The 27,497-nt window shown below is 40.0% G+C and overlaps 2 protein-coding genes and 1 long non-coding RNA gene across 4 annotated transcripts; 2 read left to right on the forward strand and 1 right to left on the reverse strand.

The window, feature by feature from the left end:
- Positions 1–96: 96 nt before the first annotated feature.
- On the forward strand, positions 97–7,018 carry MRPL47 (mitochondrial ribosomal protein L47). Its single transcript, XM_074912347.1, has 7 exons — positions 97–209; positions 1,579–1,718; positions 2,349–2,409; positions 2,934–3,030; positions 4,636–4,766; positions 6,177–6,272; positions 6,715–7,018. The coding sequence occupies exons 1-7, from the start codon at positions 109–111 to the stop codon at positions 6,830–6,832; spliced, it is 744 nt and encodes a 247-aa protein (XP_074768448.1). The 5' UTR covers positions 97–108; the 3' UTR covers positions 6,833–7,018.
- A 2,011-nt stretch (positions 7,019–9,029) lies between these two features.
- ACTL6A (actin like 6A) lies at positions 9,030–18,211 on the reverse strand. Of its 2 annotated transcripts, XM_074912460.1 has the most exons (14): positions 18,054–18,211; positions 17,019–17,095; positions 16,652–16,826; positions 16,195–16,295; positions 14,801–14,898; positions 13,992–14,086; positions 13,648–13,754; positions 13,473–13,562; positions 13,226–13,287; positions 12,796–12,910; positions 12,369–12,449; positions 11,302–11,397; positions 10,128–10,214; positions 9,030–9,547 (listed from the first exon to the last, which is right to left on the reverse strand). In XM_074912460.1, exons 1-14 carry the CDS (start codon positions 18,076–18,078, stop codon positions 9,467–9,469), a joined length of 1,290 nt encoding a protein of 429 aa, XP_074768561.1. In that variant the 5' UTR covers positions 18,079–18,211; the 3' UTR covers positions 9,030–9,466. The 2 variants fall into 2 exon arrangements, with proteins under 2 accessions (XP_074768561.1, XP_074768562.1); XM_074912461.1 differs by lacking the exon at positions 17,019–17,095 and having other exon boundaries at positions 18,054–18,199.
- Positions 18,212–18,372: 161 nt separating this feature from the next.
- LOC141963134 (uncharacterized) lies at positions 18,373–27,161 on the forward strand. Its single transcript, XR_012634054.1, has 3 exons — positions 18,373–18,430; positions 20,343–20,499; positions 26,021–27,161. It is a non-coding gene; the product is annotated as an uncharacterized LOC141963134 (long non-coding RNA).
- The last annotated feature ends 336 nt before the right edge of the window (positions 27,162–27,497 follow it).

The raw sequence follows: 27,497 nt of genomic DNA on the forward strand, positions 1-27,497 counted from the left end.
GAAGCTAGGCGCCGCCATTTTGGAAAAGGGCAAAGCTTCACTCTCCTTCCGGTGACCTCGCGGGACGCCGTCCGCGGCGCCAGGCATTGTGGGAGGGGCGGCGGGGTCATGGCGGCCGCCGGGGCGGTGAGCGCTCTGTGCCGGCGCTTCACGGGGGTGCTGCGGCTGTCAGGAGCGCGGCCGGGCTCGGTGGCTGCCGGTCTCCCCGGGTAGGCGCCGGGGCGGGGGAGACTGAGGCTCGGGAGTCGGCTGGGGGGGAGATGCGGCGTGTTGCGGGCCGTAGCGCGATTCCCGGGAGGGAGGAGAGTGGCCTTTCGCGGCCTTCGCGTTCGGCGGGAGGCAGGCTGTGCGGTGTCCTGGCTTCTGAAGCCTCGGCTGAGGGGTGCAGAGTGTCTTATATTGTAGGGCGTTGTGTAAGCGTAATATGAAGCGTTGCCCTGTTTTGCAGTCGTTATGCTTTCTGTGCAAACCTGATGAAACTCAACACGACCAAGTGCAAGGTCCTGCACATGGGTCAGGGCAATCCTAAGCACAGATCCAGGCTGGGCGAGGAGTGGATTGAGAGCAGCCCTGAGGAGAAGGGCTTGAGGGTGTTAGTGGTGGAAAACTGACTATGAGCCAGCAATGTGTGCTCACAGCCCAGAAAGCCAACCGTGTCCTGGACTGCATCCAGAGCAGTGTGGGCAGCAGGGCGAGGGAGGGGATTCTCCCCCTCTAGTCCGCTCTCCTGAGACCCCCCCTGCAATGCTGTGTCCAGCTCTGGGGGCACCAACATCAGGACACGGACCTGCTGGAGTGAGTCCAGAGGAAGCCACAAAGGTGGTTGATGGGCTGGAGCACCCCCTGTGAGGACAGGCTGAGAGAGTTGGGGGTGTTCAGCCTGGAGAAGGCTGCGGGGAGACCTTAGAGTGGCCTTCCAGGACTGGAAGGGACTACAGGAAAGGTGGGGAGGGACTCTTGATCAGGGGGTGTAGGGATAGGATGAGGGGTAGTGGTTTTAAACTGAGAAACTTAGGTTAGACATAAGGAAGCAGCTCTTCCCTGTGAGGGTGGTGAGGCCCTGGCACAGGTTGCCCAGAGAAGCTGTGGCTGCCCCCTCCCTGGAAGGGTTCAAGGCCAGGTTGGACGGGGCTTTGGGCAACCTGGGCTAGTGGAAGGTGGCCCTGCCCATGGCAGGGGGGTTGGGACTGGATGGGCTTTAAGATCCCTTCCAACCCAAACCAGTGTGTGATTCCAGCCTGGGTCTTTTTGTGCTTATACTGTGTGTTTACTGCTTTTGACATTTAGTTAAAGTCAGCATAGGAGAATGTATTCTTGTACAGTGTAGCTCAAACTTTTTTATTTTAATTTTCAAATTGTTGTTTATCTCTGAGTATAAATAAATTATAATTAGATGAGACCAGAGGTAGAAACCACACTGAGATAACTTTTTAATGAAGGAACTGAACCTGTGCCCCTTCCCCCTAGACTGTGGTATTCATCTGTCTGTGGGACCTGGGCCTTTATGAATTAAAGAAACATTCTCATTTAGCTGAATATTATTTTTCCTATGTATTTTCCCCTTAAATATTTATGCAGATTGAATCTATTCCACAAGAACCTAGCAAAAGTTGAGCCCCTTCATCAGTTGAAGCTTCTGCACACTACTTTGTCCCGGAAAGGTCTGGAGGAGTTTTTTGATGATCCAGGAAACTGGGGAGAAAAAACAGTAAAGTCTGGTGAGTTACATTTAGCATTTCTGATAGTGATCTTTGAGCCACTTGTGCTCAACTGAAATCTGACCTATTCTTTTGCATTATAGGAAGTATTCACAGAATCACAGAATTGTCTAGGTTGGAAAAGAAGATCATCCAGTCCAACAATATTCATAGCTATGTAAAACTTCTTTTATATATGTATGTACATACCTATACTTGCACATTTTTTGCCTGTTAATTTATTTTTTCTGTGTTCTGTGTTTATGAAAGCAAATAGCTATTATGCAGCAAAATATTTTGATGTAAATCCTCTGCTTTGCTCTTAAGTGAGTGTATCACAGAAGAGATGTTATTTGATGAAATATACAGTACCGTGGAAGAAAACCATTTCAATGTAAGATTCATCTTATAGCTTTCCCTGTTCCCAGCCTTTTACAAACACAAATAAACAGTACATGCTGTTGCCTTTTTAATATATTTGTATATCCAAAGAAAAGCTGAATATCCACAAGGAAAGCTTTCCAAGAGGTAGTATTTTTTTTTAAAAGTGATCCTTGTTCTTTGGAGTCAGCTGAGCCTGCTAATAGAAGCACTGTTTTTCAGAGTAAGAGAACTTTGTTCTATTAAAGTTTTTGTTTTTGTTTTTTACAGGGGATGCATGGAATATAAAGCAGTTAAGGGGCAAGAGTAGTGAAGACCTGCACAAACTTTGGTAAGTTTTAGTGAAGTGGCTTCTCTTCTTTCAAAGCAGCTCTGCATGTTTTATTAAAATGTGGCTAGTGAACTTACTAGCCAGTAAATTTAGTCTGCCATACAGCTCTGCATGTGTAAGCCTGCTTTGGGCTTGGAACAGCCCCAGTTCTGATACTTCCCAGAATATGAAAGCTGTAGTGCAGGTGCTTGTGTGATAGTTGTGCCCAGTACAAAGAGTTCAGGTTTTGTGTGGAGAGGCCCGAGTTTGAGCCTTGATGGACTTGAATGTAAGTGACCTCTGATGGGGCTGGAGATTGTATCACCGCTCTAGGCAACCTGTGCCAGGGATAAACTAGTACTTTCCCCATTTCTGCTGGGCTTTCTCCAGTTGGTCATTATCTTTTTGCTTCTTTATATGAAGCTAGCAGGTATAGGATATGGGATTATAGGTTGAACAATTGTGCTCTATCCAGCAGGGTAGTGAGTGAATAATTTCTAATGCATCCAGAAATTGTTTTTGAAATATTATGCTTTCTGATCTAGGTATGTCCTACTGAAGGAAAAAAACATGCTTTTAACTTTAGAGCAAGAATCGAAACGACAAATCAGGCCTATGCCAAGTCCAGAACGATTAGAAAAGGTAACTTTTTCATACTAGCTAAAAATACAACTAAGTAAAACTGCTGAGTGAAAGGTGAAATGTTTGTAAACTTGTTAAAGACCATTTTAAAAATTATTTCCCTGATTTTAGTATGAGCACGAACACTGTGCTCAAGCAACATAGTGGGGAAAAAGGCCTTTCCACTTGTTACACAGTGTTAAGAAATATTTTGCCATCTTCATGCCCTGACACTGCATTAGAGGATTTCTAGAAACTTCCTGGTAAAACTGCAACATTATCTCTATCTTTACTCTCCACAAACTTGTTTTATCTGCTTCCCTGACACTGTCTTCTCCAAACTTGTGCCCTTTGGATCTTTATTGTTCTCACTTTCGTCATTCCTTCCTTTTGCATTATTGCAATTCTGCCACTAATTTATTAAATTCTTTCCTCAGTATCTTTACCATTGAAAACTTCATTTAATTATAAATCGACTGCTATCTCTATGCTTATGTCTCACAGATGAAAATTTACACTTTCACTGGCCAGTTAATACTCTAATGTTAAATGGGAGAGATATTCTCAGATACCTCCCTATTTATCCAAATTAATTTGGGAAAAGTCTGACCTTTACACTGTTAATCTGAGTTTCTTTGTATGGATAATAATTAACTATTATTTGCCATCACATATATCTGCAGCTGCATTATGGTCTCTTTTGTGTCAGACATGGATTTATTTGGTCTCCTACTCTTGTCATTTCATCAATGTAGTTATAAATTAGGGAAGAGACAATATAAAACTGTCGTCTGGATCTCCTAGTATATCTTGTTCTAATTTATCCTAATATGGTCTCTCAACTGTATTTTGTGATTCCCATTCTGAACAGTATTTCCTCCTTAGTCCAACTTACGCATCCATATCCAGCAATTACAAATCATAGTAGAACTTGTTTTGGGAGGGAACTCAAGTGGCCCCAACACTTCAAAAGTCAAATCTTACTAATTGACTGTTTGATTTTGGCTGAAGCCCAAGAAAAGTAAAAGTCAAGGACCAGTTAAATACTATTATTGCACTGAGACAAAATCTAGCAGCTTCCCAGAGTGTTTATCATGTTGCCATATGTAATGCGTATGTTATAAGTAATATTATGAGACAGACCTGATTAAAACCCTTCACCTCAAGTGTTGTAGTTTGGTCAAGGCAACTTTCTAATCAGCCAACAGGCATTACTGAGGCTGTGACCAGACTCCAAAGTGAAAACTAGAATAACAAACAGCCAGTACAATCCGTCGGACAGAAATACATAGAGCATATCTTCTCTTTGCTCTCTGTGCTTCAGCATTAGATCTGGCTTTATGTATTAGCCAGCTAGTCTTTAATGAAATATCAGACCATTAGTTATTTCATATCTGTTCTGCTTGTAAGTTTGGTTTTTAGAGCACCCATTCTTTACTGTTCTAGTACACAGGGCCAGTTCAGCTGTTTCACTCAGTCCGCAACTGTGAGATTACTCATGATGGAATTCCTAGTGTGTTTTACCTTTGCTTTTCCTTTAAATTTTGCCTTAGATTTTAATTTGAGATCTTTTAAATTGTCAGTGTTTGTTTTTTGGCCCATCCTGAAACTATTTCTTATTTCCAGGTAGAAAAGTCTATGGAAAATATAGACTTAGTTGTCAAAGAAAGGGAAATTGCTTTGAGGCTTTTACAAACTGGCCATGAAAAACCAGTACCTGGCGAGTGGAGACATGACTTCTTAGGACGCACCTACTGGTATGGAAGAGAGAACTTTTTTTTCATACGTGTGAATTTTTCTTGTGGTATGTCTCTTTACCAGAAAATCCTTATCTAATCAAAAAAGGATGCATATACTGTATAGAAGGAAACATGTTTTCTGGTCAGCATTCAAGTGCCTCTTGAGTTTTGGTGTGGTTTTTTTAATGTGGTTATAATTGTTGCTAAATAATTCAGTGGTAAACTCTACTGTTAATTATAACAAAATTAGTTCTGTGTAACTAATATGATTCCTGTACTCAGAGGATGTGTTACTATAGCTATTCTGTAACACAGGAAGGAACTGGGGAATACTGTTCAAGTTCAACCTTCTGGACTTACATAGTTATAACACAAAATCCCCATATTGGGGGACAGCCACCCAAAGTATTGCATGAGACCACATAAACATCTGTTGGAATTTCCTAAGAGTCTTGGCAGGTATTTAACTTAGGAGCTTCTACCTCTAGAATTATTTATTGTCTAGATACTTTCAATAATCTGTAACTTCACGTGATGATGCTGAAGGATCTGGTGGGACCTGCTGTTTCATTAACCAGTATTTTACCCTCATCATATTGGCACTGGAAACACACTATTCAACTCTGCAGTAACAGTGTAGATAACAGAAGGTCACACATTGCAATAATGGTGAATTTTCAGTTATAATCCATTTGCTTACACATGAAATAAAAATCAGCAGAATACTAAATGCACTAACCACTAGATTTACACCTCTAGGGATAAGACTTCTGTAGATCTTTCTGCTTGGAAACGCTGTCTGCAGAGAAGGGTTTGCCCATATAGTTGGAAGTGCAGTCCCCAGTTAAAGCAGAGGGAAGGGGCAGAGAACATGAAAAGGAACTCTGCAATGCACATAGTAGTAGGTCTGACACAATCTGGATGCACTGGAGTCTGTAGGTGAGGCTGCACAAGCCATCTGTGCAGCCCATATGCAAGAGAAACCCCAAACAGGAATAATAGAGTCTATGTTTAGAGGGAAAGACTTATGTTCAGGCAGACTTGCACTTGACATGACACTCCACCACTGGCATTTAAAAGAAAATGGTAGTAGAAACAAAATTCTCTTCACGGTTTGTTCACATCAGCTTTTGAAATTTTTCTTATGAAGGAGTAACTTTGAAATACAAATGCAAAGAATCACTGTACTGGGCTCTCTTCAAACATCTGTTTTTAAAGCAAGACCACTCTACAGATAAAGACGCTGAACTATGTATGAGATGTAGTTACAAACAAGCCAGCAACAGAAAGTACATACCCACGTACAACCTCTGTGATCTACTGGTCAGACCACTTTATCACTGTACTGTAACCAGGTATAACTGGTAGAATCCAGGAATGAAGACAAAAAGTGTATGTTCTGTAATCATTTTTATCTGGTTTTAACAGGTACACATATAAGGAATGGCCAATACCATGGTACTTGAACAAAAGATACAAAAAGAAGAGATTCTATTACTTACCTCATGTGGAACGCTTTATCAGGTAAAAATGGTTTTTTTGACATAGAAAGTTATTTTCTGATCTGTTCCTCAGTCCTCCTTATTACAAGGGAAAAAACAGTAGTAATTTTGTTGGTTTTATAGCTAGCAGACTGAAAATAAGGCTTTTTAAAATTATGGCTTGTTCTGTTTCTTTTTGCTGTTCTGATCTAAAGTTATTTCCTAATAACTTGGTTATCTATGAAGTTGCACTGTAAAAGTAACTTTACATGTGGCCTACCTAAGATTTTCCCAGAGGTTGAATTTCTGCAGAATTCAAAAGCAGAAGGAAAAAAAAAAATTTGCTTTGCAGGCTTTTTTGTTTATCAAAAGCAAATTAATACTGAAGTTTAATCACTGGGAGCATCTATTTGATTGGGTGGGTGAGCTCACTAAGGTTGTTACAAGCTACCTGGAAATTGACCACACTGATTTCTTTATTTCAGGCTCAGACTTGAAAAATTTTTATGTAAAAGGGCAAGAGGGCAAAATCTAGAGAGGAAGAAGCAGAAGCTCTTGAAAAGGAAGTTCCCTCAACTTGCTGTAAAATCTCAGAGCCAGTAACAAGCTGGGAGAGTGCTGCAAGCAGCTGATTGATTTATCTTTGTCTGGAACACGCAACAAGTTCTGAAACCAGCAAACAACTCGACTGAGCATTCCTGAGAGTCTCCTTTTTTTTTAATCGTACGTTTGACCTAAATTAAAACTTGTCATCTGGTATTAAAAAGTAGCTTTGATGTGTAACTCAAATTCATCCTAACAGTATTTTTTAAAAACACGTGAAAAATGACATATTAACCAGCTCTTATGGTGTTAACAGTGAAAAGCACCAACTGGCAAGCATAGTGTAGGGATGCTTACGTGGTTTAGTTTAACAAATATGCATTAAAACCAGTCAGAAGCTGGAGAGCCTCTGAACCTCCCATACTTGTCTTTGTTCCCTGATCATATCAGTTACAAGTGTGTCACTTAAATTACATGTGGTTTCTGCATAAAGAATGGAAAAATACGCCCTTCGGTCTGCTACGAGGAACTTCCTCCCTGCCTTATGTCTGGCTTATTAGAAAGTATGAAATATTTAGCCTGTGAACTTTTAACAGTGCAGTTCTTACACCTAGATTTCTAGATGCCTATGACAAATCGAATCATTTGTGCAGTGTTATTTTTGCAGTGTGCAAAATGTTTGAAGGAAGACTGGTAATAGTCTTTTATGAAACTGAAGCAGAATATGAAACTGAAGCAGAAGGGTACTGCTGCTGGTCTCAGATGGTAAACACCTACTTCATGAAAGCTTTTAACCTTTACATGAGGCTGTGTAGAAATTTAGAATAAAGTCAAAACTAGTTTTTGAGGAAGCAATTGTGCTATGCAGTATAATCTGATTAAGACACTGGAAACTCCAGGGGAATCAACTGTAGGAGACAGACCTATCTATCATCTCCATCATCCTGACATCCAGTTACTTCTCTGCATCACACAAAATACCCGCTTCTTAAAGAGAAACTCTTTACAGGGGTGAGAAAGCCCTAGGAAGTGTTTTGTTCTCCATATGGTGCTAGAACATCCACAGATATAGTACAATGGCAGTAATTCTGACTGTAGAAGTCAAAGACTAAGCAAGTGCTTCTGACTGAAGGCTTAAAAGGCAAAGTCATCAATTCATAAAAAAAACCCCACTTTACATCTTCATCCCTAGCTCCAAGCTGTCCAGTCACCGATGCCACAGTAACTTTATGCAGCATTACTCATGGTGGTGTGCTAAGAGACAAGTTCAGGTGACATTCCACATTGTACTTGAATGCAAACTAGCCTTTTTTCTTCCAGTATGACAACATGAGTAGGTGACATATCACTTACTGTAGCTGTTGCTTTATTTTGTGAGAGAAATACAGTTTGCCAGGAGCTTTGGGAACATGCATCAGGCAGCTTGGTCTCTAGAGCAGCTAATGGTTATCATGATAAGACAAAAGCAGGCTGGTTTGATAAATTACTTTATTGTTTGGAGGTAACGTGAAACTGTTTTTAACTAGAGGCCTCATCATTATTTACCCACAAGATCTTTTAGGATATGAAAAATGTAGCAGTACTGTTTACATTATTTTTTTAAAAATCAGTTAAATGCTATTTGGTTTTCCACAGCTTTTAAGATAAGGAGCAAAACTCCATTGTGTCCCAATACAGAACATCACACATTTTTAAACTTATTTTAATTTAACAGCAACATAGAGCTGCATCCTGACAGCCAGTTCCTGCTCAAAAAAAAAAAAAAAAAAAAATCCTACTTCCTCTGCCCCTGAGTGCACACTCCCCATGCAAAATGCAGGCACTTACTAACCCTGCTCTGAGTCAGTGGAGGGAGTTATACCAGCAGTAAACAAGCAATGACTGCCCCTTGGAGTTACAGCTCCCTGCCAAAATGTCAACCACAGCCTGAGGTCTTCAATGACCATTCTCCTCGTCTTAGAGACAATTCTTTTGCTTTAACTTCCCTAGCTTAGCAAGTTTTGCTTCTCACCTACATCACAAAGGCATTACATACATTCTTAGAAATCAGGTGGAAAGCACTGATTGTTTACTGAAATAAAATTGCTCCATAACAGAAAACTAGCAAACCAGTGCTTAATGTAACATTCACCACATGGAATGTAACACTTTCATGAGACAGTAAAAGTTTACACTGAACAGCCACCTATAGTAGATTACAAACTTTCCATCTGTAAAACAGAACAGTAACTTTCTCTGCAAGTACTCACAAAGTTGCTCAAATATAAAAAATTTTATTTTTTAAGAGACAAGAGCAATTTAAGGCCAAAGTACCAGCAAGGAAGACTAATATGTGAAAGTAGACAAGAGGTTTTTAATAAATTTGCATGGGCATTTGCAAGGTTAGGCCTCTATCTACTAGCTAACCTGTAGAGCTGTTCCCAGGAAAAGATACTAGAGAAAATAGATATTTATACAAAATTATAAAATGCTTGTTACATGAATTATTGCTTTACAAGGGATGTAAACATCCTTTTTCTATGATAGTACCTATTAGGTGTCTCAAAATTTCTAAGGTTTGTTAAAATGGAACTTGAATGATCCAAAAAATCCAATATAAACTTTCTACAAAAAGAGTCCATCCCATTCCTGAGTATGCTAAAGCTATAAAACAGAAGGAGCACTGAGCAGGCAGCAGTTTTCACAGTAAGAGGTTTAAGGACATTTTCTTTCTACACACTGTTTCCCTCCTTCTTCATATTCTTGTTTGGAAATCCACATCTGTTGAAATGTACCCTACAAAAAAACAAAACAAAACCACACCAACAAAACACAATAAACAATCAGGAAACAAATGAAGGTTAAGTAAAACATAATTATCTTTTCCTAGGAGGGAAAACATGCAAGTCTTTACATTAAATGAGGTAAGAGGACTTGACCTGCTTAAGCATCTTTTCCTTTTAGTTTTATATTGCTAGCAATTAAACTAAAGACAAGAAGTTGCAGTACTGAAAGCTGATTTCAGTCTCCCTTTCCCATACTGCTACTTTAATCCCCACAAACCATATCAGTACACAATAACTAGTAGAATTCAACTCAGGAATATGATGCAGAAAGAGCTCCACTACTTTCATGGTGTACTATACATGTCATTTCTAGATGTCTTTATTTCAAGTCTGCACCTTGCCATTAAAAATGGGAGAATGTGGCAAGTTATTTTTTAATTGGAAACCCTCATGTCTCATTTTTTAAATAAATTCTGTTCACCTTACCACAAGGATAGACAAGATTATGATTACTACCGCGGCACTAACTCTGCAGAATTAGATTTTTGGGTGGACAGTGCTGCTTAGCATAGCAATACAGGTTTACTAACCAAAGAAGCCAAAATGGAACCACCAATCCACGAGCTGAACCTCCGCTCCACTGTTGTGTTGTTCGCTATCAACTTCAGGCGCATGCTCTGAATTGAAAAGGAGGCAAAATGAAAGAACAATCAAAGTGTAGGCCCGTGACCTTTAGGGACGAAAGGACAGCACAAAGTACTTGGTGCATACACCAACGTGCGGGTAGAAAAGGTCGATTTTCTTAAACTTGCAATAATGCTTATCTGCCCTGTACTTGGAACTCAAGAACAGCCGTAGTGGAACAGAACATGTGTGGCTTTTATCTTGTCTCCCAAGAGGGAGCAGCACCAAATGTTCAAGGCTAGAAATAGGGCAGGTAGAAAGCAATAATACATTATATATTGTCATCTCTACACTGGGCTACTTAAAATGTGCACTGGGACTAAAATACTTAACGTTGCTGAACTTATCTAGTCCTTTTTAGACCCGTTCATTCCTTTTGTTTTCAAATGCCTTGTAGCAATAAAATCTTTGCATTTCAATGGGTTCCTCCTAAGCTCTTATAAGCAGCAGTGAGTAACCACCTTTTTCACTTTCTCATAACATTTATGACTGCAGAGTTGCTACAAGTAGAACAATTTTAATTGAATATGAATATTCCAGAAATATCATAAGCTGTATGTGCTCTCAAGAACACACGTGTAAGGTATTAATACTTTCTTTGACAACAAATTATTTTAAAGAAAAAAGTATGTTAAATCACCAGGTTTTATCTATGAGCGGGTTGAGTTGTCTGTAGAATCCAGGAAGAAAAATTCCCCCCATGACAAAGTGACAAGACCTGAGGCAGAGTAACTGAATGTGCTTCAAATTAGTCAGCAACACTTCAGAAGACAAGCTATCACACGAAACAGTGACTGTTGCTTAGGGACAATTACAGAACTTAGAATCACAATCTGAAAGCAGGAATGGAGAAGTAAAATATTCAGAAAGCAGTTAAAATCTCTGCTGGAATTAATTTCATATAAGAACTTTCCAAGACTTCTTTCTTTTCTTTAAAGGAGATTTCTTACCTCACAGAAATCTCTTGAGCTGTTGGGTTCCTGACAAAGTCAAGGCTATGGTACATGTTTGTGTATTTATGTGGCAGAAGAGCAAAATGATAATTTTTATCAGTAGCAGTAATTTAAAGAGTTGCTTTACCGGTGGAGTTTTCTGAGACAGCTCTCTGTTCAATCTGTCTGTGAAACTCTGTATCAGAGTGTTTCCTCCTGCTACAATCACGCTGCCATAGAGGCCCTAAAAAGACAATAATCAACCTACAATATTAACAACTCAAAACAACTGTTTCAGAGACTAGAGAGGAATAGCACACAAGTCCATATAATCAACAGCAATAAGACATCACTTCATGCCAACAATATTACCTCTCCCAATCCAATTAATTTTTTAATCACTTGAAAAATATTTCATGACAGCTTAACACTAAACTATACAAGGAAGACAGAAGCTATGTCAATAATGATTCTAAGTGATTTCACAGAGTATTTTCTACTATAGAGAACCCTACACCTACAGATATCTCCCTTATCCAAACTGTTCATTTTCTTACAGTTGGATGTTCCAACCACAGAAGAAAACCCCACAGGACTGCAATAGGTTTCAATCTCACTAATGTTGCAGTTGGTGAACACAAACCATGGCCTGGCCTACTAACACCGCCTGACACGCCAGTTCAGAGGAAACATTTTTGAAACAACCCCCATGCAGTCTGTATCAAACACAGAATATTTTCAAATTGACACCTGAGAAAGTTAGAACATCATTTTAAAAAGAAAGTTTTCCCTTGAAACCTCTTTTCTTCCACTCTCTACAAAAGTTCTATATGATTGATTATGTTTATCTGCCACACCCAAAAATCTGAAGATAAAACAACAAAAAAAAGTTACAAACATGGAATGCTTATCTGAAGCCAATCCAATATACATTATGCAGTGCTAGCCACAAAATCTGGACACTAGCTGTTGAAATATAAGTAGAAATACTGAGTAAAAGGAAAAAAAAAAATCCAGATTTAGCCTTTTGTAAGACAAAAGAGTAGCTCTACATATTCCTTTATATAAATATGTAATATTTAGAGAATTATTCTAGTGTGTTTATCATTATCCTAGGAAATCCATATTTCTTCATCAACAGTTCTAGTCTTGAAAATATGTATCAACACAAAAATATCTGTGCCTTAAAATAATACACGTCTGACTAACACTTACCGGCCTGATGTCTATATCACACATTCCAACGCTTGTTGTGACAACGTGGCTCACACCCAACATCGTGTTACCAGATAAACCCTAGAATTAAAATTAGTAATCTACACATCATTGCTTCAAAAGAGCAAGGCATATAGAAGCCCCGAATGAGCTGAATTGACAAGTATTACTAGAGAGGGAGCTAAGCAATTTTTAAGGAATGAAAAAAAAAAATTCTGATTTTCCCATTCAGCTCATCACCACCCATTCTGAACTACATTTAACTCTTAATTTCCCCAACACTAATACAACACAGGCAAATTCTACCACACATGAAAAAACCACACAATGTAAATACACACATATAAATCATGAAATTAAGAACATCATACAAAAGGGAAGACATGATTTAAAGCCTTCCAATTACCACATATCATAGTTGTTTTACCTTTACATTAGAAGGGTCAAACAATCCCTCAGGAATTTTTAGACGCTCAGCACCAAAGTCACAGTTATAGCCGTTGGGGAACTCGTAATGAACTGTTGGCATCTGTGCTGCTACCCTGGAGCATCAGTCAGAAAGGAACATATTAAAGTGCTGTGTGAACAGGATCTTATCTAAGTGGCATTATAAACTCGGGTTTCAACGGGAATATTGTGATTGGTATGACTTGCACTTTTGATAGTAATTATCTCATGCATCTTGAAATATTAAATAAAAAACCTGTCACCTGGATGTACACTGTATTTCTACTTTCAGAAATAAACAGTTCTTATCTAAAAACTTCTGTAATAAAACCAGTCAACAGCAATGAGCAGGCTAAGCATCCCATGCACAACTGATAATTAATTTTACAAGAAGGAAAACAGTGACCTACTGTTCATCATAGGTTGAATCTGATACTTGGAGGACAGAAGCTTGGAAGTCCTGAATGACACACTATGGAGTTAAGAATAATACGGTTATAAGAATTTCAGTCTTTAAGTTTACAGAATTTATAGAACTGATACTGATTTTTAAAAAGATTTTCTTGTTCTTCAAGAGGAAAACCTCATATACTTGCAAAAAAACCCCTTTATGGGACGCCTAGGGGAGTTTGAGAGTGCAGGAAATTACCTACTTACATTACACATGTAGTTGTGCCAAGATCTAGTGACCTGGGGTAACTTCTCTTTTCGCTTCCAATTTGCTGGTGACCCCTCACGAACTGCTTCCTGAGATTGTAGGAAACATAATCATCAGTTAACCGTTTAAACCTCTCCCCAAGTAAACACTTATTAAATAAAGTCATTTTCCCACCTTTGAGGCAATCATATATGGAGGAATTATCTCTATGTTCATTTCCTGAAACAATTCCCGGCACTGCATAGTAATAAAGTCTCCTGCAAGTGGTGATTTTACAATACCTAGAAGACAAAAAGAGAAACAAAACCAAAAGAACCTCACCAACCTGGAGAACACTGAAATCACAAATGAAGTCTCACAACAAACTATTTGTCAGTGAATGTGGTTAGGTGGTTTGTTTTGTTTTTTCTATATTTAAGAGGATACATAGATTTAAAAACAATAACAAAACTGTGAAAGCAGAAAGTAAGCTAACTTGACCTTGATACTACAATGCTGTTACTCATGAAAATTTTTACCTTGCTGAAGTACATATCCATCATGCACTGGAATAGCAGTGGTGTGTGTTGCTCCACTATCCAAAATGAGACCTGTAGATCTCCCATTAGCAAAACTAGCCCCAGTGATTAAGGAAAACACTGTAATTTTCACTTTAGAAAAAAAACGTTGCCATACAATTAAAGCATAGCTAGGAATAAGGACCCCCATGTTCCATTCCTTGGCTCTACAAAAGGATTTGCTGTTTCCCAGCATGTATTGTCTTTCCATGAAGTGCACAACCTCATAGAGAGAGCAGCATTTCACTTCTATCTGTGAACTAACTTGAGCTTTGAACGTAGAAAGGTGAGACTTCATGTCAGTACTATGCAGCAAGCTCTCAGTACATCCAACTCATTTAGACTCTCAAATTGAAAACATGTTGTTAGTTTAAAATCATTACAAATATTCATCTTAAGGCTATGGTAACTTCAAGCTCTAATTACTGTATCTAGTAGCCTGGACAAACCATTTCAGGTCTGTAATATTCTTACCCATGGTATACAATGGGGAAAAAAAAATTAAAAACAGAAAAAAACCCCACCACCTCCCCCAGAAAACAAAACCATCATCTCCAAGGAAAACAGTCAGATTGGGAGAACTTCAAAACTGAGCTCTAAAGCTTTAAAGTTCGGAAACTGAGTCTTTTTACTTCCTCCTTAGATGTTTACGGAAAAATTATTTTGAAAGAAGAAAAGTTACCCATGATGTTGTACTAGGAATTGCCTGGAATGAGTTTATTGTAATTTCTTGGGTGTGGGGAAAGGCAGTGAAACATTCCAAAGGATACGCTGTTAGAACAGCGGTTTTACACAAGAAAAAAGCAGGGATGTTGTAGTGTTCAAACATCAATTCAGTCAGTTTTTCACGCTTTGCTCTAGTATTCCACTAGAAGAAAAAAATAAACCAAATCACAAATAAGTGACCAAAAGGAAGATCCATTTACCATTAGAACACACTAACAACACTGACAGAATAAAGAAGTAGTAAGAATTGTTATAGCTACAGTTTCAAATCATATAAAAGTTCTGTACAGTCAGATTTCTAGTAATTTACTTCTTTAGAAACTTCCAATTCTATTACAATACACTAATGCTTATCTATCACACAGAATGAAAAGCGATATACATTTTTAGTGTTACAATAGAGGTTTCTTTGTAATTCTACAGCTCTTCAAGTATCAGTTTCTCAAAGAACTGTAAAACAAGTAACATGCCCATTTTACAAGGGGAAAGATACATGAAATAACTCGCCCAGTTAAAAGAAAAATAAATTCAGATTTTTCCTGTTTCCAAGGTATCTTCCTACAGTTCTACTGTAATTGCAATTAAGCCAGTATATATATCAAATATTCTACACATTACTGAAAAAATTACTGAGCCAATACATTAAAGTAAGATTAGTTCTGCAAGGAGAATGTTAGTGGGAACCTCTATTCAGAACCCACTGAGCCATCGAACATGAAACAACCATTGCAAATTTATCCAAACTCCACAAGCTACAATTCAACACAAGGGAATAATGAAAAAGAAAATTATTTTCACAAGATTTTTAAAGCATGGCATAACTTTTGTATGGCATGTCTATCCTTTCTATTCTAACTTTAAGGTCTGCCCTTCAAATGCTGGGCAATATTAAATGACAGAAATCTTGTCCATGTATTTTCCCAGAAATTTGTATTCACCCACCTTACAGGGCCATTTACAGAAATGAAGAGAGAAAAAAAGAAAACTTCTGCATTATAAACATTACTCTCTGTCACATAATATTTAGTTGTAAGGCTGAATAAAGTGACAGATTTTCAATGACATTTTATTAAGTGTAACTTAATACACAATAAGAGATCCAAACACCTTTTTGCTTTTATTCGAGGCTTATATAAGTGAGACATTTTTTTTTTAATTTTTGACTTCCTTTTCATAAGTGAAAAACAATAGCACATTGTAAATACTTTCTAATACAACTCATGTAAACTATTTCAAATGGTTTTCTTTTTTAGACATTTTTCTTAAACCGATTACTTTCCAGAACCTGGCAAAGTATTTAAAAATTGTTATTTCTGTAGCTAAGTTTTAACACTCATAACCTACAAGCCAATGTCAGACTTGTCCACAACTAATGTTTGTGGAGTCAACAAGAAGATATAGTTAAGACTTAACAAAATGCAAAGCTGCTTTTACTCACTGGTGCTTCAGACATAAGGACAGGATGCAAACTTGCTTCAGATTTAATATGCATCTTGTAAGTGTGATCCAAAATTGCCTGAAAACTATCCCAGTCTTCAACTGTAAAAACATTGAAGTGAGCAGATTAGTTACTTCTAAGTTTTGTTCCATTCATAAATACACAAAGTTTTTCCAATGCTTTTTTTATGTAGAGCTCTTTAGCCAAAAGCTATCCTCAGCAGACATACACATTCTCTGCGGAATTCTCTTCCTCTGTAATCAACATGATCATAACATTTCAAGAATTATGCTGAAAGTTCACTAACACTGTAAACCAACTATACTTCATGCAATTTGTAAATTTTTTGTTCTTGTAGCTTCTGTTGCCATACATAGCCTCTGTTTACACGAAAGCTATGACTTTTTGCAGCCTAGCGATGCTATTTTTAAAAAGAGGTAGAAAAAAACCACCATACTCATTCCATTTTTTAAAGGTGAAATGGCCTCCATATTTTCCCTGGGAACTCTGAGGGCGTTGGTGTCTATGTAGTACGTCGGGCCCCCCTGTTTGCCTTTGTCACCATCAATCTCCATCAGAGTGCTGCCATTGTCCCTTTCTAGGACCACACCAATGGCTGTTGGAAAATCAACCTGTAAGGCAAAAAGTAAGCAGTATATGAGAATTATTAATGGTTTGGGTGTTTTTTTGTTCATAAATTCAGAGCTTTTCTTATACAATGCAGTCAGAACAAAAAACAGTGTATTGTGAAAACTTGTAACTAATAAACAAGGCCTAAGGCATAAATTCATGCTGCATTTTCATCGAGTCATACAGATTCTCACCTTTGGACAGTCCTCGCCTGCATAGCCTGCTCTCACTGTATACGAGCCAATGTCAAAAACAAGAGCCCCAACTTCATCTGAAAAGATTGTCAATAAAGAGGCAGTGAATGGTTATGACACTCTAAGACAACCCTGACCTTTCCCTGCCCACTATCTGTTTTACTTGCAAAAGAAGCAAAGCAAGGTCAAGGCATCTTTTTCAAGGCAGGGAGAAACTTCTCTACTCAGAACTCCAGTTACTGGTGAAGTATAAGAAGACTGCAGATAAGCTTTATATGGGACATTGTAACACCTTCCTTCGGCATAAGTAAAAGGGAAATTTTAACAGAAGAGGGAGAACATAGTTGCATCTAAATAGATGACAGGACAAAGCTATAAAAAAGTGCCAATTTTTAATTAATGGTCAGGAAAATCCAAGTGAACCCAAACCTCCCGGGAGCGATCAGAATTAGAAGGGCAGGCCTGAAAACAGCAATTCTGTGAGTGAAGGCTGTCACAACACGAAGCGCCCTCATCCCTGTGGGCCCCAGCCCTCGCTGAGGTGCTCTGCACACCCTCAAGAAAACTGAAGTCTGAAACAAAACACCTGGACTTCAGTCCTCACGGAAAGCTGTGCGGAAGTGCTCTGGGAAGAAGCTACATCCCAGTTTCCAAAGCGCGGAGTCTCCTCAAGACACCCTGCACCCGAGCAGCGTTAATTCAGCCCAAGGCCACGGCTCGGCCGGTCTCCGGGGGAAGCATCTCAGCGAAACGACGCCGGGAGGGGCATAAACAAGGCCTGCAGCCGCCTCCTCGCCCTCACGCACGCCGCCACCCCGCGCCCAAGAAACGGGGGGACCTGGAAGGCTCCGGCCCCGCCGTCGAGCTGCGGGAGAGCCGGGCCGCGGCGCCCCGCGCTCGGGGCCTGAGGGAGCGGCGGGCAGGCGGGAAGCGCCCGGAGGAGGCTCGCACGCGCCGCCTCACGGGACAGCGCCGGGCTCAACGGCCACGGGGCGGGGGAGGGGGGACGGGCAAGCGAGGCGGCGCCGGACTCACCTCCCCCGTACACGCCGCCGCTCATGGCTGCCGCTGGGCCCGCGCCGCGCTGCCCGGCCCCGGTGTCCGCCGGCTCCTCTGCTCGGCGATCCGGCAACAATAGCGCCTTCGGCCCCTCTCCTCCGCCGGCGACTCAGCCTAACCTGCAGGCCGCCGCCTTCCCGCCAATAGCAGCGCCGCTGCCGCTCGCCCGCCCACCGCGCGGCACCCCGCCGAACCGCCGCTCGGGCGCAAGGGCCAATCCCGACCGGCAGGAGGCGGGGCCATGCCGCGGACAGCCAATCCTGAGGCAGGAAGGGGAGGGCGGGCGAACGAGCCAGCAAGCGTAGGTGCAGCGTGTGGGAGCGGCGGTGTGAGGCGAGCGGCGAGGCGGGGAGGTGTGAGGCGCGGGCTGGGGAGGCCCGGGAGGGCGGGGAGGGCTGCGGGGCTCGGTGGAGGGTGGAAAGGGAGTTTGGGAGTCGTGGTGGCTGCTCGCGGCTGCGTGAGGGGATAGGGAGGGGTGGGGTGAGTAGGGAGCTTCTGGGGGAGCTGGGCCGGCTGTGGAAGGGAGTAGCGGTTGTAGCAGCTGAGCCCTGCCCGAGGCCTTCCTCCGCTGCTGTCACTGCTCTGTTGGCTCTTCCACTGAGAATAAAGTGTGTTTACAGTGTATCTTGCTATCCCAACCTTGTGTTGTTCCTTTCTCACTTGGGGCACTCCTTTACACTTCAGACCCTGACCTGAGGCTCCCTTCCCTGGGTAGTTGGGCAGTTCTGATTCGGCAGCTCGGCTGCCAGTTCAGCAGTTGAACTTGTAATTAAGATTTCTCATTGCCTCTTTGGCGCCGGAGTTCTTGGCGAAACTTAGTGTTCAGCCAGAACAACCAGAGGGGGGAAAGCATAAAGTTGTAGTAATTAAAAGAAATAAAAGAGGCCTCAGATATAACCTGCAGTTAATATTGGAGAAGACTAAAATTCTGACTGGAGAGTAGGGGAATTGGCTTAAAGTGCAAGTATTCCTGGTGTATCCTTTTTTGAATTCCTATATGAGGTGGGTTTTTTCTGAGGAGATAAGGAGTTGGTTTGGTGGAGTGTTTTGTGTGTGGCCTACTATAATCATGAGTGTTCAAGTTCACATAAGATGTATAGCTTATTTCTGTAATACAGTAGTAAGGATCTCCAAGTGATCAGATTTGGTCATTTTATTAGCATGATATTTATTTATTACCCTTATGTTTACCTATAAAGGGTTACATAGCATAATGAGTGAAGTTAATAACAATTAATTATTGGACTGTAAATAATAAAAAAGCATTTCTTATATCTTTACCATAAGACAACAATTACTGTTATATGTCTTGCTTTGTCATACTTGATAGGGAGTTCAGAACTTCCTACAAAGCTTTGGGTTTTTTTCTAAGTTGTGACTTAAATTTCAGTCATATTTCCTTACTTACACTGAATTTAATCAGTGAGGTAAGAAGAGAGATAAAATTTACATTTGGTGTCCCCAGTACTTTTATTCAGGAAGTTTGTAAAGTTGTTGTGAATTGAACAGGTTATTACAAATTTCAGCAAACTTTATGCTAGTGAAAGAGAAAAGCAGCCTAAATGTGTGTGGATTACAGCTCCCAACATGCTGCAGTTAATGTTAGGCTGCTGACCAGCACTCCCCCTTTAAGTCTCATCCTGAATCAAAACAGGAAAAATAGTAAAACTCAACAGTAAAGGACAGTCAGTTGGGTGGGGTTTTTTAAACACAATTATGAGAATATCAGGAGGTGCTTGAACTCTCAAGGGTCAGGAATTTAATTTGACACACAGTTTGATTCTCTGTTTCTTTAATGAGCAAACTTTATAATTTTGTTGTGCAATTAAGAAATCTGAAGGTTTTTACATAAGTTGAAATAATATAACTTCGAAATACAGTTGCTAGCACTAGGAAGATAAATATAAATACTGATGTTTCACTAACTACCTCATAAAGTCAGTGCACCTTGATTTTGTATTATGAAATCTTTTACAGTTAATGTGTTATCATGATTTCCAGTATGTGGCACTAATACTCAAGGTAGAGTTGTTTGCGGAGGAGGATTAATTGCAGATGGGAAAAGCAGTTCAGAAAATTTGGAATTACAGTGCCAGAGGATCTTCATTTAGCTCCTGCTTGTACTTTATTTTGTAGTACTGTTTCATTGTATTCATATGATAATTGACACTTTAAACCAGATCCTGCTTTCTGCATAAGAGCTGCTTATGATTGATTTGCAAGCCAGAAACAAATGCAGCTTTCTGCTGCTTTATCTTTCTTCAGTATTCAACACAGAAGAATTCCCGGTGATGCCATCAGAAAATGTGTGCTGGGGTAAAGAGGCTTGTGGCTGTGTGAGGCATGGAGAGAGGGCGTGCCTGTGCTTGACTCATCTTTACTGCTCCAGTGGTTGATCGGGACCGATAGTAAGAACTGCAAGGTAACGTGCACTGGAAATCATGCTGATATCTAGAAGTTGCAGGATTTGACTAGCATAAGGAAATAAAGCCAAATCTGTGTAATCCTCAAGAAGCCTGGAGGATATGGGGAAGGAGATGCAGACTGACAACTATCTAGGTCTTACTTTTCTCTGCCTTGCTCTTTTATAGGCATTTACATGCATGGAAAATGTGTAGAACATCACTGTGGTTTGATAACGTTTTACAGTGACTTTGCTTTACAGCAGTGTGGATAACCCTACGGAGTTCAATGCAGAAGAGAAATAGACTCCAAGCATCTTTTTTTCAGCAGTCCAGCCTCGCTTAAAGAGACACAAATCTAGGATTATTTCAGTGAATTCCTTCACATCATCCTATGTTTGCGTAAGAGCAGGTGAAATCTAGAGTTTTGCCACCACTGTCCATAATGTACCCAAATACTTTTGAGGTTTTTGAAGTATTTTTGCTTAGTTTCCTCAGAAGCAAGGATTATAAAATCAAAGCAGTTAGAAACAATTAATGTATCTTATCTAGGTTCCTGTGTTAGTACAAATGGCCACAGTGTCTTGGCAGGAGTTGCAGGTGTAGGTATAATGCAAACCATGTGCTTTTCATGGGAATATCACATAGTGATTTACCATATGTGACATTGTATATAATAACTCTAGAGCCAGATACTAACATAAATTGTCCACAAGGATAAACAGAAGAATCTTTTTAAAAGTGAAGCATGAAGCAAGACACCAAATGATGATACTTATTAGTAAGCAGAAGTTCGTTTAATCAGTGACAGTCTGGAGAATCTGAAGCTTCCTGATAGTGCTTTGAGGTTTTTAAAAGTTCATTAAGATGGAATTGTTTCAAGCAAGTGCATTCACCTTTTTGGTAATATAAAGCAATGTAGAAAATGATGCATATGTCAGGCCGAGACTGAACAGAATGATTTTTTGTTTCTCAACAAGCTGCACTTCCCCATTGGGTGGCTGTTGGCCCGTTGCTTTTGAGCAGTGCCATACAACTGCCAGTCAATCTCCCAGGCTGCAGTGCCAGCTTTGAGATGTGGAGCAGACTGGCTGTGACAATGGGTTATTCATAATGTCTAGTGTTCCTCCCTGTTTCTTGATTGCAAAATATATGTTAAAGGTTTTATTTTTCCTATTTTCAGAAGAGGTCTTAAATGTTTATGTGAACTTTAAAAGCATCTGTAGATAATAAAACAAAATAATCACTAATATTCACTGAAGAAGACTTTATGATCTTTCAACTTTCTACTTTCTTTGCTGAAGTACTTGGGTACTTTGTAAATTTTAATACTGCCCAGCCTTACAGGAATGCTGTGAGTATAAATATGCTATCATCCTTCTGCAGAGGAACAGCTAGAACACAAACTAAATGCTAAATCTCACTAAGGGGCGTCACATTGCCATACCTGACCTTTAGGTTCTTACTTCAGACTGGAATCCAAGCGCTGAATTATGTTTCATATAAAATGTACTAAAGACAGGCACCTTAAACCTGGATTTGTGACAACATAACCACTGCACAGGATGTTTGGGCTTAGTGGTTGAAAGTGCTGAGGAGAGGAGATATGTCTGACATCTGTCTGTGACTCCACTAAGGCAGTCATGGGGTTATATATTCCAGAATCTTCTCTTGGAGCTGGTGTGTTGATGTTGTCCTTTCGTAAAAGACCCACGACTCACTCTTACTTTAGAACACGATGGAAGGAAGAGGTGATGGTGTTTGCTGTTAATATATAGTCAGCTTTCTATCACCTATAGATTGCCTGACTAGTTTTTGGAGAAGTGAGGGTGGGGGGGGGAAGAGAATGCATGCTGACATTCCAGCTGACTGGCTGGAATAATAGTGGCCAGGATACACTGGAGAATGGGGAAGAAACCCACATAATAGTGCTGCTTTATTGCTCTGAACGGTAAGTGGTCCCTGCGAAACCAAATTGGAAGATCTGGACCACTTCCCTTGTTTAGCTCAGGCATATTATGAATTCCCAGACCCATATTAGGTGTGAAGGTGGTACAGCAACGTTTGCCTGGAACTGGTTCTGAGGTAATAGGTCTGTTGGGCTAAGCCAGCTCTGGCCAGAACTTAAATGTGCCTGTATTGTGCTTCTCAAATGTCTCTTGTGTACGTATGTCTCATTTGGCTCAGATTTGGCAGAATTTACTGTTTCAGGCTTAGTACTTGGTCTATAGTCACTTTGGATTCTTGCAGGGCTTATTTGCATGGCAGCTGGGCCAAACCTGACCTGGCTCAGTACCTCTCATCTGTAGAAACAAAGCTACTTACAGTTCAGAAGCCAGCTCAGCCTGATAAGCAGATCTTTGTGTCAGCTGAGCCTTACCATTTTATGGGGCATTTTGATCCTCTGTGCTTCCCACTACTAGAATGGAAATTTGACTGTAACAGCAGAGCAGGTAGCATGGAGTACAGATCTCCTGTTCCTTAGTCAGATGCTCTGTCTTTGGCCTCGCAAGGTTCAAATTCCTACTGTCAACTTCCAGGAGAGTGCTGTGTTGCCTTACTAGCAGTTTCAAACTGTGATCCACGCAGTTAAGAATCTGTGCAGCCAGAGGTAAGGAATCTGAATGGAGAGCCTGCTGATTAACCTACTCCTCTGAGAGAGAAGAGCCCCCAGTCCCTGTTTCTGCCTACACATTCTTTATTGGGTGCAGCAAGGCAATCTTGGGAGTAGAGCTGTAAGGGTGTGCTAATCAGTGATCTTCTAGAGGTCGTGACAGTTTTTGTGTTACCTTTTTGGAACCCCATTAGGCTTGGAAGCTTGGCCTATTTTACTTCAAAAAGCTGTTTTCATTTAACATCTGGAAATGTGTGTTGTGAGGGGAGGTTTTGGTGTAACTGTGTCTATTCTGTGCAATATTTGGTCCACCACCAGGAGAGGGCACAGGCAAAGCTGGAGGAAGAGGCACTGGCAATCAACATCAGTGTATCAGGTTTTAGATTATGAACTAGAGTAGCATTATTTCTGCTGAGTTTCTGAAAACAAGGAATTGGATTGATTTTTGAGATTATGTATTATTGTCTCATAAAAAAAGCGATAGTTATAAACTTCATTAAATGGTAGTGAGAAAAAATAATAGTGTATTTCCTGGATGGGCATCTTTGCAAAGCAATTGTCACTTTTTTCCCGAATTCATTCAGGTCATTACTATGACAAGTATGTACTTTTATCATCCAAAAGAGTATGTAGAGCAATGCAATTGCACTGCAGCAAGAAGTCTGATGCAGAAAAGGGTGTGCTTTGATTCAGAGGACACTGATTTATATGGGGAAGCTTAGGATTGCAGTGCTTTATCTAAATATTTATCCACAGAAAATCTGTATTCTAGAGCAGTCACGCTGCTACTGTTAGAAAGTATCAGCTGCTAAATTACAGCATCAGCACACATCTGTATTGATATGCTCCATTTGAAAAAGTCCTTGAGGTGGTAGATAAGATCTTTGCATAATTTGATGATCATTGCTGTAACAGATAAGTTCCTGGCATTTTTAATAACTATTGTAAGAATTCTGATTTTTATATCACATGTAGATTTGTAATCCCTTTTTTCTTCCACTTATGTGGTTATCCTGGAGTCTGATTCTTCTCTCTCACCACTTTTACACTGGCACAGTGTCTTTTATTTCAGTGCAGCAGAAGTGTAGCCAAGAGCTGCATCAGGCCCAAGACATCTTCCCTGCAAGTGAAACTGAGAGGAATCAGTGTTTCCAAGTGTTGTCAGGAAAAGATGTGGTACAGTGCAGAACTTGACAAGATCTGCAGATGATGAGCTTTCCTTGAGTCCTGATATGTCAGCTTACATGTGTGGGTAGTCTTCATTATTTACTCTTCTATATGAAAATTAGCTATGGCATAGGGAATACTGGCCAGGAGGGTGGTCAGGAATGTTCTTCCTCACAGGATATAAGCAGCATGTAAAAGCACCACTCCATGACATTCTTGGTATTTTGTATTTATTAGTTTCTTGAACCTTTTAGCTATAGAGGGCTTTTAGGAGGAGAATTTTATTATCAGTCACGATACTTGTTTTGTTTGAACAGTCAAGAAAGATAGAGATAGAAACTGTCTAGCACTGTGGGATGCTTGTGGTAGGGCAGAACTACTGTGAGCAAGTCCCAGGTATTTATAAACTAGTGCTTTGAGGAAACTGATTTTATGCTACCGTTTTGATTGCTTCCGCAGATGATAAAGTTGCAGCGTAAGCTATGTTATATTAGTTGACAACAGCTAACCTGTCTAGAACACAGACTGCATGAATATCTTTATCCTCGTTAGAGCTTTGATCAGAAATTTTTGCTTTTTGAATCACACAAAAGAATCCAAACATGAAACACAACTGGAGGAAACCAGACCTTTTAAGCTACATTGCTCAGAAGCTGCCTCTTTTCAATGGCTTGTTTAGATCTGTCTTAAACAAAGTTGTAAACACAGTTTCTCTGTGTATACTAGTGCTTTCATGCTTGCTGGTGCAAGTGCAGGGATAACCAGTCCTAGGCATTTAAGATCTATGTTGCTTACTAGAAACTGTAGTGCTGTATGGATCCTGAGGTTGTGTCACCTACCAGAAGCATTGTTTGGTTTGCTTGGTAACTGATGGTTAATCTGAACTACCAGCTCGGAAAGTAAATCAGCAGAGACTGCAATTGTTGTCACCACCACTGGTGGCCTGTATGACCTTGCCTTGTCTTGTGTTGGAATGATTGGACTTGCCACTGTCCTCTCCTGTCAAACTACTTCAGTTTTCCTGCCTCAGGATTCCCTAGTTAAGGTGATTATCACCTATTGGGATATTTTGTCATGTGGTTTATGGGGTCAGGAGAGACCGATGTGCTAGACAACAAACGCTGGAACTGGAAAAAAGATGGAGTGAGAGTAATGAATTGCTGGGTTTGGATGCATCTGTGCATCCTAGGGCTGACTCTGTCTATGAATTTGATTAAAATTGATTACTAAAGGATACTAACAGCAGTGTTCATATTCAAATGTTCGCATTTTCTGAATGTTTGTACTTTCTATTCCTTAGTTTATCTCACTGAATTTCTCTGTAATAATGTTCCCAGTCAAAGCCAAATCACGGGAAAGCCAGAGAATGCTGAAAGCCTGTAGTTTCTGCATCTGAGGAATGTTGTTATCTTTCAACATGGACATCCTTGACATCAGCTAGTCTAGCTGCACTATCGCTAATGGAGGAGTGCAAGGACACAAATAATGGGTTTGGCATCATCTGACAAGGCACATGTCTGCCCTCTAGAAGGGCAGAGAAAGAAAAATAGTGATTTTGCTTACTCAACAGTGTATTGTTCAGAATCATATTCATATCTTAGGAAACAAAGATCATCATTCACCCCTTTCTGATGTTTACATGACATGACAGTGTAAGGGCCTTTATAGAAATAATCTCTTTTGATAGGGTTTTTTATTTTCTGTAACTCTCTGGCATATAGTGCATTGGGCCTGCTAAAACCTGAACTTTCTTTCGCCAGCTAAAAACCAGATTGGAGTAGACACACTTCTGAAGGACAGAACTTGGAAAGTATGGAGAAGGTCCTTTATGACAAGCAACTACAGGCATGTTTAAGTGGCTGGATTCTGCAACATGATGCATTTCACAAGCATTAAATGGTTGGTCCAGAGAAGTGCTGAAGACTTAACTCTCACTGACTTGAGCGAGCTGATCCTTTCCTGGGATGAACCACTTAAAATCACTAATAACTTACTGGATGATTTGCATCTCCAATCTTTTTTTTTAATACACTGACCAATTTTTAATTCAATTTTCTAAAGTATTGGCAAATTTTCTTAGTGTATGGAAAGGATTCTTTAAGGATTGGCAACCCAATTTTCCATCAGGCACTACATATGTTAGACTCAGCAGCATGGCTGACACAATGTCACGAAATGGGTGTAAGATTCTGTCATTGTGCCTTTTTCTAAGACTCTGTTAGAGGCCTTATTCCCTGGCTGCAGCTCTGCACCAGTGTCTTCCCCTTCTCCCCATTCATTGACTGGATTTGTCCCCGTTGTGCTGCCCAGAACATTCACATGAGTCAATCTCACATGCTGAGACAAAAGCAAGTTGGTAGGGTTGGATATGATAAAAAAAGATGAAGGTTTCGTTAAGACCATCTGTTTGAAAAAACACAGAAAGTTTTTTTATATTTAAAAAGACTTGTTGGTCTTACATCTAATAACATTTCCTACGAAGTATGTCCATGACAGACGACATTTGTTCCTAAAAAAGCAAGTCTGGGAACAGTGATAAGATTTTTGTTCAGTTGTCATAATGAGTGAAGGGTAGGTAGAAGGTTTGTAGTTGGATCTAAATTTCTGCAAAGGTTAATTGTAGGAAAAATGAGAAGCTTAGATTTGGACCATCAAAGAGAATGGGAAGCGTAGAGCATGCATTGGCCAGCTACATATTGGTGAACTTTGCCATCTGTGGTTTCTAAACAAAATAGTCCTTCTGTCAGGAAAAATGTAACATCAGAGGTAATGTTACACTGAGGTTTTACTTCGCTCAGATCAAGATATTTCTGTCAGTTATAACCCAGCAGAACATTTGCTTGTATGATGTAGCCAGAGTTTAAATAATTAAAAATGAATTGTCCTCAAATAAAGAACACTGAATGGAGCATTATCTTTTGAGTATCCTTTCTGTTTATTACTTGTTTTGTCATAAAATTCAGTCATTTGCAATGGCTCATTCATCCTTTTTGGAAAATTCTCATGATGCAAGTGTACTACCTTCTTCCTGATCGCAGGATGAGAGTAAATTTTGAAAATAATAAAAATGAAGCCCTTTCTTATATGAAGCCCCTTCAGTGATAGCACTGAAAACACTTTTTAAAGGACTTGGAATCTTTATTCACATTGTACAGCTGGGGAAACATTTTGTGAGAACTCATCCAACAAGTTGGTTGCACAGCTGAGTTAAATAGCTTGGGTCTCCTTAAGTCTCAG

The sequence above is a fragment of the Athene noctua genome, chromosome 8 (genome assembly GCF_965140245.1).
Source record: "Athene noctua chromosome 8, bAthNoc1.hap1.1, whole genome shotgun sequence".
Lineage (NCBI taxonomy): Eukaryota > Metazoa > Chordata > Aves > Strigiformes > Strigidae > Athene > Athene noctua.